We start from the raw sequence: 13,042 nt of genomic DNA on the forward strand, positions 1-13,042 counted from the left end.
TTTTTTTGGAAATTAAGATTTTGCTATTAAAAATCAAGAACATTAGCTGCTAACTTATTGACCATGGTTTCTAGAAAATTACCTGAACCTTGCGGCTGTTGCGGAAACCGATTTTTGTATGGCTAGTCATTTCGTGGATTGGCTCCATAACTTAAGTTAGGATGGTCCCTCCACCCTGGGTTGTAGGTATTAGCGTAAGGGTCGTACTGCCTTTGTGGCAGCCCAGGGAAATTTTCTACAGCATCTAGATGGGCCGTGGTATCATCATACAAACTGGGACATGCATCAGTTGCGTGATTAGGTTTAACACATATTCCGCATAACCGAGCTGTCTTCGCTTTTTCTGCAATAAGAGAATTCATCATATTAGTAAGCCTATCAACTTTATCCTCTAAGGTTGAATTACTTAGCTGGTGAACCCTTCTAGGGGGTTCAGTATTGGCTCGAAACTACTGAGAATTTGTAGCCATTGTGGAGATGAAATCTCTCGCTTGTTGGGGAGTCATGTTGACCAATGCTCCTCCACTAGGAACGTCTACCATATTCATCTCCATGGGCTTCAAACCTTCGTAAAAGTATTGGAGAAGAGATTGCTCTGTTATACCATATTGTGGGCAGCTTACACACAACTTCTTAAATCGCTTCCAATAATCGTAAAGGGACTTAGCTTCTTTTTGCCTTATTCCAACGATCTCTCTTCTTAGCTCAGTTGCTCGAGACGCTGGAAAAAATCTGTTCAAAAATAAACGAGATAGATTAGCCTAAGTTGTAATAGATCCAGGGGGTAAATAAAATAATCATTCCTTAGCGGAATTTGCTAGGGAGAAAGGGAAAGCAGGTAATTTAATTTGATCCTCAGTTACCCCCTAAGGTTTCATGCTAAGACAAACCATATGGAATTCTTTCAGATGCTTGTGGGGATTTTCATTTTGTAACCCACGAAAAGTTGGTAATAACTGGATTAAACATGACTTCAACTCAAAATCAATATCCATGGTAGGATACGTGATGCACAATGGCGGTTGTTCTGTTGGAGCTTCGGCTAGTTGCCGAATCGTTTGAGCCATTGGTTGGTATACTAGATTCAGGTTTTCATTAACCCTAGTGTTAAGCACTTCTTCTGGTGAGTCGACTTCTACTTTTTCGCTTTCAAGTGTTCGAGTAGGGTTTTCGTTAACCCTAGACTCAGCTTTCTCGTCGACTTCTATTTCTGGCGGTGGGTTACTTTGAGTTCCAACCACCGCTGACTGCTTTTTTTCGTAACTTTGTCTCCTTGCGATTGGCTCTAGCAGTCTTCTCAATTTCTGAATCGAACGCAAGAGTACCTAGAGCAGATCTGGTCATAAGAAATAAAAAATAAGATTAGTACGTTGCCAGTCCCCAGCAACGGCACCAAAATTTGATGCGGTCGTTGAAAGCACCAAAAATATTCTATCTCTAATAAATAATGAAAAAGAATAGTAAAAGGGAAGTAGGGTCAAATCCTCAGGGATTGGACTTGCAAAATATCTTGTTCCGTGAAATCCCAGGCAGAGTCTTGCCCAAGACAACCTGCGTTCCTGGAAAAAATAAAAACAATAACAGAATTAAAGGGTTGGATCTGGAAACAAAAAATAAAATAAAAACAGAATTAAGAATATTGAATCGAAAATTAGAAAAATTAAAAATAGAGTTGAGAGAAAGAAAATTCTTATGGGAGATTCCAGCCTCCAGTTGTCTCGTTTCGCCTTGGGTTCAATCATCGGCTTTTAGATGATCCTTCCCAAACCGAATAAGCCAGTTATAGTGGAAGAGGACCCCTACGACCACCAGCTCCAATGATTTAGACTTACAATTTGGTGGAACCTGACTCTAGCTAACAATCGCTTCTGTGGGATCATCTTATGCTAGATCAACGCTTCTCAATGGCGAATCCCATGCCATTTTGTCTCTTGGGCTCGCCAACCTCTAACGCAGTAAGCTAACGAACCGACTGTGCAACCTTTCCAAAACATACAAAGCCGCATTTGCATACGTTGAAAAGCTTACTTCTTAAGGGACATGGACGGAAGCGTCAGCCCCGTAGTGCAGAGAAACGATGAATACTCGTTGAGAAGGCTAAGTACGGATTCTAAGCCTCAAGAACCCTTTTGGGGATTTTTGACAACCTTTGGCTAGATGGGTTTAGTGGCTCATGGTTGTGGTAGAAAAGAAAATAAATAAAATAAAAATAAAGATTTTATTGAAAAGAAATATGAAAAGAACAAAAGCCTAGACTTTTGGGGACAGAGTGTTTACAGAAGAAGAAAAGATGGGATCCCCTTTTGAGTCACTTTACCCCCTATTTATAGTGCTAGGGGAGATATTCTAATCCTACTTAAATTCTTAAAAGATAAATACATTTAATTGAAGATAAATAAAGATAAAATAAAATCTTAAAAATAATCTTTAATAATTATCTCAATATTAATTATCCTAATATAATTAAAATAGAGTTTAATAGAATAAAATCTCTTCTTTTTGCATTTCAACCCTTGTGTCCTCCATGCTTGCACTTTTGGCACCAACTTTTCCTTGTGTCGCACATTGACCCATTTTATCTCTAAATTCACGCTTTTGGTCCTTAATTTCACTTTTGCCTCAAATTTAGTTCCTATGAGATAAAAGATTATAAGTAGCTCAAATTAGCAGGATCATACTTAGAATAAATACATAATTAATACATAAAAATACGTTATTCTAGGGTGTTATCATTCTGAACGTCCAAAATCTATAGAAAAGTAGTAGCACGAGTAAGTATTATAAAATACTTAATAAGCTCATACAATATAAACAATTAGGTTACCTTAATCACTTACCCAAAAAAATAATTCAATATGGAATAGTCTCACCTATCATGGCATTCAAGCAACATCAACCAAATGAGGTTTAAGCCAAATCCATATATATATAGCTTCAAATGGTGAATTACCAAACTCAACCTAATGTATACCATGAATTCATTTTCTAATTTATCTATTTGCTTACATGCACCATTCAATTTGCATCATATATACTTATCATAAACATTCATTAAATACATAAGGTTTTAAGCACAAACCATAAACATAATCACAATAGTTCATATATCCATCATAACTAACTTTTATTAGCTATCCATGTTATAAACTTTCTTTTGCCAACTTCCAATGGTATATCATCATGTTTTCATTTCATAATTCTATCTGATTAAACTTATTAAAAAAACTCCATACACAAATGAAAGTAATAGTGTTTGGTTACCTGTTTGGGTTAAACGTACACGAATAATGAATTATAGTGCCTAGTTACCCTTCCGGGTTAAACCTACACGAATTGAATAATAGTGCCTGGTCACCTATTATGTAACGCCCTAAACCCATATCTGTCACCGGAGTAGGGTTACAGAGTATTACCAACCAATCGAAACGTCTAACAATCAATTCATGAATAATCATAAGCATATATTAAATCATAAACGAAGATGCGAATTGTCCCTAAACCAAGTTTTAAAGGTCTTAAAATTTCCTTAAAAACATTTCAGGACTAAATAGAAATCATTTGAGAATTTAAAGACAAAATTGTAAAATTTTGGCCATAGGGGTCACACGGCCGTGTGACTCATACAGCCAAGATACATGTCTGTGTCTCAGGTCATGTGGGCATTCGAAGTAGGGACACACGACTGTGCCCTAGCCAGTGTAACTCACTGACTTGGGTCACACGGCCAAGCCACACGCCCGTTTGTTAGAACGTGTAACAACCTAACTAGCATGCAAAGGAACCTACAGGGGACACACGACTGTGTCGCCAAGCCGTGTGTCACACATGGCTGAGACACACGCCCGTGTCTCAGGCTGTGTGGACAAAATCTTTACCTAAAACAAATTTTTCCAAAACCAAATCAAGATGATCATTTAACCTATTTGAGCACATTTTAAAAGGGACTTAAGTAACAACAAAACATAATCAAACATGTTCAAACAAGCATCTTAGGTGCCTAATCAATGTGCCCTCATTGACACCACATTTAATTCTATCAACAACAACCAATATACCATTCATAGGTACCTCAATCAAAGCTCAAACATTTAAATCATTGAATTTGGTAAATGCACAACCTACATATATCATTCCCATTCAATTCACAGCCAAAGTGACACAAAGAATAACTTTACTTCATTTACCAAACAAACAACCTAAGTTAATCACCAAAATGACCAAATCATTTAAGCAACATTAAATTTCAAGTATTGCATAAAACTTCAAACATGTATTTACAATCATTTAAACTTGTGAAATCATATTCCCTAGGACTTACTAAACAAAAGGGACATTATCACTAAATTTGCATCTTAGGTACATGCCAAAAACACAAAAGAAAACATCACTAACATTGAATACGGGATACTTGAAGGATGCCAAGTCCGGTTCTACTATTTATCTAACCTGCAAACATGCAAATCAATTTACATTTAATATATTTAATTTATTTAGCTAATCACAAGAACAATCAATAATAACATGAGATTATAACTTAACCAAATGAAAATTTCAATTCTTTCGTTAATTTAAGTAACCTTGTCGTATGATCTATTAGTCACGTGGAACCTAGTGCCTAGCGGATAAACTATAGAGGAGTTTGCGCCCAGCGTTAGTCGGGTTAACCGACAGTATTGAATGTGATCCCAACTCTCATTGGATAAACCAACAATGTTTGTGCCCAACACTAGTCGGATATACCGATGATATTAAATGTGAGCCCAACTCTAGTTGGATGAACCAACAGTGTTTGCGTTTAGTGCTAGTCGGATAAACCGACGATTGTGTGCCCAACACTAGTCAGATAAGCTGACAAAGATTGCACCCAGTGCTAATCGATTATATCGACAAAATCCAAAGTGAGCCCAGCTCTAGTCGAATATATTGACGATTGTACAATTATTTTCTTCTACAATTTCCTCATTCATTTTCCTTTACATTAAATCAATAATGCATGTACATTTTATATCAAGAGCTAGATTAGATCGATAATGCATGTTCATTTACTTCCACAATTTCCTCATTCATTTTCCTTTACAATATATTGACGATAATGCATGTACATTTTTTCTTGCAGAAGTTACAAGTTTTACCTCTGTTTGAAGACTTCGATCTACTCTTAAATTTACCGCGAGGATTCTATTCCTGTGTCCTTCCACGATCATTATCAGCATTCTAATCTTGTCTCCCACTAATAATGAAACCCTCTCTCTGAGAGTCGGTTTTAACCACAAGATACTTCATCTTATCATACAAGTTTAAAGAATCGTAAACCTCATCAACTGTGAGGGACTTGCGGGATATATAAAATCATATTTCTAAAGGTTGAATAAGATAGGGGCAACGAACAAAGTAGAATCAACCCTAGATATTCCTTATCATAATGAACCTCCATGGCCTCCAAGTTTGAGAGAATTTCTTTAAACACTGTTAAATGTCCGTGCACAGACGCACCTTCCTCCAAACGATGATCATAAAGACATTGCTTTATATGCAACTTGTTGGTTAGAGTTTTCAACATACATATTTGTTCCAGCCTCTTCCATAATCCAACGACGGTATTCTCCTTCATCACATCCTACAAAATTTAGTTAGACAAATGTAGATGTAACTGTGTTAACGCCTTTTGATCCTTGCGCTTCTTCTCTTCCTCCGTCAATGTCAAAGGCATCTTATCTACCCCTAGTAGGGCTTCCTCTAAGTCCATTTGTGCAAGAACTGCTTGCATCTTTATCTGCCACAACGAGAATCTGGTGTTGCCATCCAACAACGGAATTTCATACTTCAAATATGCCATTACCATGATTGAAATGAACAATCCGGAAGCTCGGATACCAATTTGTAAAAATAAAATGTCGGCAATAACAATATATCGCAAAGAAAAGAGAAAGAAAAATAAAGAACACACATATTTTTACGTGAAAATCCTTTCGGAAAAAAAAACCACGGGCAGAAAAGAAGAAAATTCTCTATGTCGAATTCGAATGACTACAAGAGGAGTAGACTATGTCTATTTATGGGCTTGTAAAATCATATTCTAATAGAAGTGTAGTAAGATTGAAACACCTTATTCTAATCAATATCAAATAGATGAAGTTTAATAAGGTTTAAAAAACCTTATTCTAAAATAAAATAAAAGAAGTGTAGCTCTATATGAATTTTACTTTTATTTTATTTTACCACTGTATTTTATTTAAATAAGGATTCGGGTCACTCAATTCTAAAACTTTTCTTGATCTAAGTTTAACAATTTAACTCAATTAATATATACCATTCTTGTTTTTACTAAAATAAATCAATCCTAGATCATAGTCCATACTTTTATTTAACAACAATAGCCATTTACCCAATTCAAACATTAACATCAAAATTAAATTATCATATTTCCTTTTAATTTTAATGACTCACCAAATATACAATTAATTTATTAACAGTCTCTAAAATCTTAAATTTTAAAAAATCACACCATGCTAGATTTATTTATAACATTTTACTCATTGTTAGTTAATACTAACCAAATTCATATCACAAAATATTTTATTAAATCCCAAATTTCCAGCATAAGAATAACCCACCAAAACAGTCCCTATACTTCACAAAATTATAAATTTTACCCTCACATTTTAAAGTTTGCTTCAAATAAAAATCTCAATGCACCAATTCATGGACTATCTTTCAATTCTTTCCACTTCCATTCCAATTCCAAGAATCTACCCCAATAACATTAAGAACTTAGATTTTTCTATCATACTAACTTGTTCCAACATCAACAATTGTAAAAATTTTAACATGAGTTATTTAACTCATGATCTTAGGATTCTAAAAACACAAAATCGAACCAAAAATTAGTAACTAATTTGAGCTTTAAAGCATGAACAATGTGGCTGAAATATTCTCCCCCTTTTCGGCATGCAAGAGCAAAATGAAGCTTTTAATTTTTATTTACTCTCTCTCTCTCTCTCTCTCTTTTTCCCCCACTCTTTTATTTCTTTTGTTATTAAACAATTCGTTTTCATGTATATTATATTTATTCTAATCCATTTTTTTCTTATAGATTCCATGTACATAATATATTTATATGATTAATATATACATACTTAAAATCATCATAATTGTCGACTATCAAAAATTTATATAATTTAATTAATGGTTTAATTAATGAATAAGTCCTTAATCTAATACCACTTTGCAATTTAATATCAATATAGATTTTATCACCTATTTAATTTAATCCTTGTACTTAAAATTTCAAACACTAGTAATTAAAGTAATCTAACTATCATTTAATTCATTACTAAGGTAACTCCCAAAAATATAATAATAATAATATTTTTGAGCCCGATTTGAGAAATCTGGGTTCTGGAAGTATGCTTCCTAACACCATTGACTTACGGTTTGTTACACGTTAGGGTTAAACCTACACAATAATTAGTCTGATCAGGGCTTAATATACCTATATTCTCGAGTCCGCAACACATGCTAGAGCTCGAAACCTGCGGGAAATAACCCGTAATCTCGTATACAAGACTTTTTACTAATTTCATCGAGTTTTACTCTTAACATATACCATTTTGCAAAAATCCATTTCAATTTTCTCAATGTAGATACTAATTCATAGCCAATTCAAGATATTAATAAGACATTAATGAACATACAGATGAAACTCAATAGATAATTAAATAAATTTATACTGTATGAACTTACCTGACAAAACTGTAATGCTTTAGATATTAGGGACTATTCGACAGTTTCACCCTTTTTCGCCTAAGTCAATAACTTGATCTATATATATAATAGTTAAGATTCAAAATATCAATATCAATATCATAATAACGCAGAAATTCATGCTTACAGTCTTTTAATTTTATTTTATATAAATTTCCTAAACTTTTACATTTTATTCAATTTAGCCCCTAAAACCGAAACAAGTATAACTTTCACAATTGAGCTTCGCTTTTCATTCCAATTTCATTTATGTCCTTTTACAACCCTTAACAATTTAAATTTACAGAAATTTAATGTCACTTTTGACATACTCATAATTTAATCCCTAAATGAAAAATTAACAAAATTTATTGTATCAAATAATTCTTAAACATTTTATAGCTTTCAAATCTACCATTTTCTATCAAAAACGTCTAAATTTTATCAATGACAAATTTTAAAATCTTTAATAGTTTTGAAAACGGAAATATAAGTTAACTGAACCTAATTGTAATGATATCAAAAATATAAATATTACTGAAATTGATTTCGCAAGAGTGCCGATTGTTTAAGCATTCAAAAATGAATTCCTCTTCTATTTCTTATTCCCAAACGGTGACCAAATGAAAGAGACGATAAGTTTGGTTTATGTTTTATCATATTTGAATTTAACTTTAACTTTAACTTTAATTATACTTATATTTTTACTATAATAACAAACAATACCCCTTCACTATAAACCATTATGGAATAATTGTCATTTTAATGCTCAAACAATTACTATTTAATCATTTTAATCAATAAAATTCAATAGCGATTAAATTTTACGGTTTTTATGATTTAATTCTTTTTCTTTAATTAACCACAAATCATCAAAATTTTCAAATCAAACTTCAACCCACTTATATAACAATTTCGTAATATTCAATAATAATATTTATGATCTCAGTTTATGAAAATAAGGTATTAAAACCTCATTTTTCAAAATTATTAACTTTCAATAGTACCACTTGTACTTTAATTAATTGACCAATTAATAAAATCTATTAAATCACCGTTCACTATTATATTATATTATATTATATTAAACTCATAAATGTTAATTAGATATATCTATGAGCTCTCTCATCAATGTTTTGGACATTAGTAAAAAAAAAAAAAGGACTGTTACCATTTTTATATTTGAGCTCAAATATATAATTTTCTTTATAAATTCCCTCCTGAAAAATATATAATTAATTTTCTCTGTCCTATCCTGTCATAAAACCATGTCTGAAGAAAAGATATAATAAATTCTGCAATTTGTAATTAAAAAAGGAAAAGAACTGCAGAAGAAAAGACTGATTCTATATATATATACAAAAAATATATATATATACATTCTCAATGTCATGCTCATACTATCTACTATACAATTCCGACAACTCGAACAAGTTACATGATTTCTCAACCAGTTATCTATGCAACTAAAATGAAAAACATGTTCGGAAACAAAAAGTATATATATACTTACATTCTCAATGTCATGCTCATACTATCTATTATACAATTCCGACAAATCGGACAAGTTAAATGTTTTCTCAACCAGTTATCTATGCAACTAAAATGAAAAACATGTTCGCAAACAGGGAAAACCCGACACAATTCATCATCTTCGAAGTCTTCCAAGCAAATCACACATTCATCCAACGTTGTTTCTCTCAAACTTTTGTAGCTCACGCATGGCGAAGCATGCTCCAAGAACTCCGGGGTCAGCCCCGTGCCTTGCCTTTCGGCCAAATACTCCATGAACCCATTGAAAATCTCCACCATCCAGAAATTATTCTGTGCCATAGCTTCATGTGACCAATCGGAATTTTCGAGTTGATAATCGGCAACTTGGCCCCATTCGATGTCAAGTTGATCGATGCTGGCTTCGTACCGGAGCCAGTTGTGAAATCGGTCGAAGATTTGAATGAAAAGGATGATGAACATTACTCCCAAGAGACAAATAACGATCGGCATTTGGAAATCTTGAAGATCGTAGGTGACGTTATCGTTCGGTGAAGGTGGTGAAGCCTCCATTGATGATTTTTTTTTTAGAAAGCAAGGCAAAATCAATCGAAAGCCGAAGAAAACCGTTGATTTGATTCTAATATTATAAAATTATAGTTCTCAGCTTTGGGGTTAACAAAGTTGGGGTTTTCTTATATATAAATTTCTGAACAAATTTACTCTTAAAGCTCTAGTTATTTTTTAAACGAATTTTGTAATTGGCTAGTTAACCGAAAGCTTTATGTTTCCACCGTTGATGTAAGTAGGTAACTAAATAAATTAACAAAAAAAATCAGGTGATAATGGAGAAAACTTTGGGTTATTTTTTTATTTGGTTATTAAGGTAAGGTAACTAACATCAACAAAATTTCAGTTTTTTTATTTTTATATATAAAAATAGTTGGATTTTCATAGTTGCAGTAGGTACTAAGTTTGATTTTTTTAACCGCGAAAACGTAAACTAATTGATTTTATCGGATTAAAAAAAAGGTAAATTACAAAAATAATCACTTTTGTTTGCTTTAGATTATATTTTTAAAATGTTATGTTTTAGTCATTTACATTATCGTTTTGTTATGAAGTGGTTACTTTACCGTTAAGCTCCGTTACTTCCCAAAACGACGCTCCTACATGGTAGTTCAAATGGGTTTTAAATGCCAACTTGGATGTCTTATGTAACAGTCCAAATTAAATTTATTTAATTAAAAACATTTTTTCATCCCAGCAACTAGACATCTAAGTTGGCATTTAAAACCCATTTGGACTGCCATGTAGAACTGCCGTTAGGGAGGTAATGGAGTTTAACGGTAGATTGACTATTTTGTAACAAAACGAACATGTAAGTGACTAAAATGAATATTTCAAACATATGTGACTAAAATGTAATCTAAAGCAAACAAAAGTGACTATTTTTATAGTTTACCTGATTAAAAAATAATTATGTTGTTTCTGTTTATATGATACAATATACAAGACGAATTTACTTATAACAAAGGATTTATCAAAGATTATGGTTCTTATTATAATGTATATATATATACACCTTTAATTGAGTAGAAAAGTGCATAAAAAATCAAACTACAAAATAAAATATATAATTAACTCAGTATTTAGCCTATTCGCCACGAGTATTTTACTCCACAGTTCATGTTTTTGGTATATAGGTGACAGTGATTTACTATTGAAGAGGGTGTGTGAATTATCCACTCTCCTAGTAATTTATTACATTTTCATTTTTTTATTTTGAATATAATAATCTTTCATAAAAAAATATTTTTTCACTCACCAAGTAAGGTTATGTAGGGCTAATGTAAAAATAATCCCCAAATGAAAATTCTGTCACTTGCTCTGTATGAAACTAATAACTTTTTTGCCAAAAAACTTGAAATTTCTGCATGACGCGTGCTAAATGAAATGTTGGATGTCTTCACTATTCCTCCTGTTTCACGTTCGATGTGGCCTCATGCGGTGAGCATTACTTGGTGCAGCTGATATTAGGCGAAGAGAAAGGAGCTGCTGATTTTGTATTTCGTTATGTGTATGAACACTTACACGTGAAAGCTCCCTTGTCCAAGAATCTCGTGGAAGGCACTGTCGATGATCGGGCTGAAGGTCTTGTGCCTGATGTGGTTGATGCAGGTTCATGATACTTCGTTTTTTGTTTGTAGGGTATTTTTCATTTATTCTGTGCTTCCAAAGAACATAGGCTCTATTGATAGATCTCATGCATGCTCTAGTTTCCATGGGGCCAACAGTTTGTACTAGTGCTGGTGGTCCTTCTGTGCCTTACTGAGATAGTGGGAGAGGATCTCACCGTTGCCCTTACCTTAGAAGATGGTCATCTTCTAATACGTAATTTACATTGTCAATGCCATGCTCACACTATCTAGTATACAATTCCGACAAATCGGACAAGTTAAATGGTTTCTCAACCAGTTATCTATGCAACTGAAATGAAAAACATGTTCGCAGACTGGGAAAACCCGACACATTTCATCATCTTCAAAACCATCCAAACAAATCACACATTCATCTAACGTTGTTTGTCCCGAGCTTTTGTAGGTCACGCAAGGCAAAGCCTGCTCCAAGAACTCTGGGGTTAGCCCCGAGATTTGCCTTTCGGCCAAATACACCATGAACCCGTTGAAAATCTCCATCACCCACACATTGTTCAGCGCCATAGCTTCATCGGGCCAATCTGAATTTTCGAGTTGATAATTGGCGATTTGGACCAATTCGAGGTCAAGATGATCGACGGCGACTTCGCGCCGTAGCCAGGTGACGACTCGCTCGGAGATTTGAATGAAGAGGACGATGAGCAATATTCCCACGAGGCAAACGAAGATCGATGTTTGGAAATCTTGAAGATCGTAAGTGACGTTAGTGTGTTCATTATTGTCCGGTGATGGTGGTGAAGCCTCCATTGATGACTTATTGAAGTTTTTTTTTGTTTTTTGAGAAAGCAAATTGTAAAAGGCAAAAGCACTTGAAAGTTGAAGAAAAGCAGTGATTTGATCCTGATGTTGTAAAGATTATAGTTTTCAACTTTGTGGGATAATTAAAGTTGTTTTTTTCTTTTTAATTTTCGAACATATTTATTCTTAATTTCCATAACTGTCATACTTTCCAGGCTCTAGTTTTGTTTTTTTTCTGAAACGAATTTTGTAAAGGGCCAGGTAGCCAAAATTTCGAAGTTTCCACCATTGATGAAACCAACCAAGATACCTGAAAAAATTAACAAAACATTTCACGTGAAGATGGAAAAAACTTTGATTTTTTTTTCTTTTTTTTGTTATTAAGTTAAGGTAATTATTATCAACAAAATCTCATTTACTTATTTTTTATTTTAATATATATGAATAGTTGGCTTTTTTTTATAGTAATTTTGGGATTGAGTTGGTTTTTGTTTGACCATGGAGGAAAAGTTAACTAATTGATTTCATGGGGTGCGAGAATGATTATGCTGTTTCTGTTTATCAAATTATATAACATTCGACAACAATTTTCTTATAACAAATTTCCATTTTAATGCGTTAACTTGATTGTCAAAATGTTCATTGTCCTAAATATAATTTGAATTTGAGTTGCGTTGTTAAATATTTACCCTTTTATTGTAATTAAAAAAAAAAAACTTATAGTTATTATCGTAGTATGTGCATGATAATGATTTTTTTCTGTTAAGGGTATGTGAGCTGTACAAAAATTAATTTAATCTTTCTTATGTATATTATTATTTAATCTCCTTATTGAGTTGATGTCATGAATC

At 33.0% G+C, this 13,042-nt stretch overlaps 1 protein-coding gene across 1 annotated transcript; it reads right to left on the reverse strand.

Annotated features, from left to right (window-relative positions):
• Nucleotides 1-11,633: 11,633 nt before the first annotated feature.
• Nucleotides 11,634-12,200, reverse strand: LOC107952493 (RING-H2 finger protein ATL65). The gene has a single exon (XM_016887743.1). The coding sequence runs from the start codon at nucleotides 12,198-12,200 to the stop codon at nucleotides 11,634-11,636; it is 567 nt and encodes a 188-aa protein (XP_016743232.1).
• Nucleotides 12,201-13,042: the final 842 nt, after the last annotated feature.

This window comes from Gossypium hirsutum, chromosome D01 (genome assembly GCF_007990345.1).
Source record: "Gossypium hirsutum isolate 1008001.06 chromosome D01, Gossypium_hirsutum_v2.1, whole genome shotgun sequence".
NCBI lineage: Eukaryota > Viridiplantae > Streptophyta > Magnoliopsida > Malvales > Malvaceae > Gossypium > Gossypium hirsutum.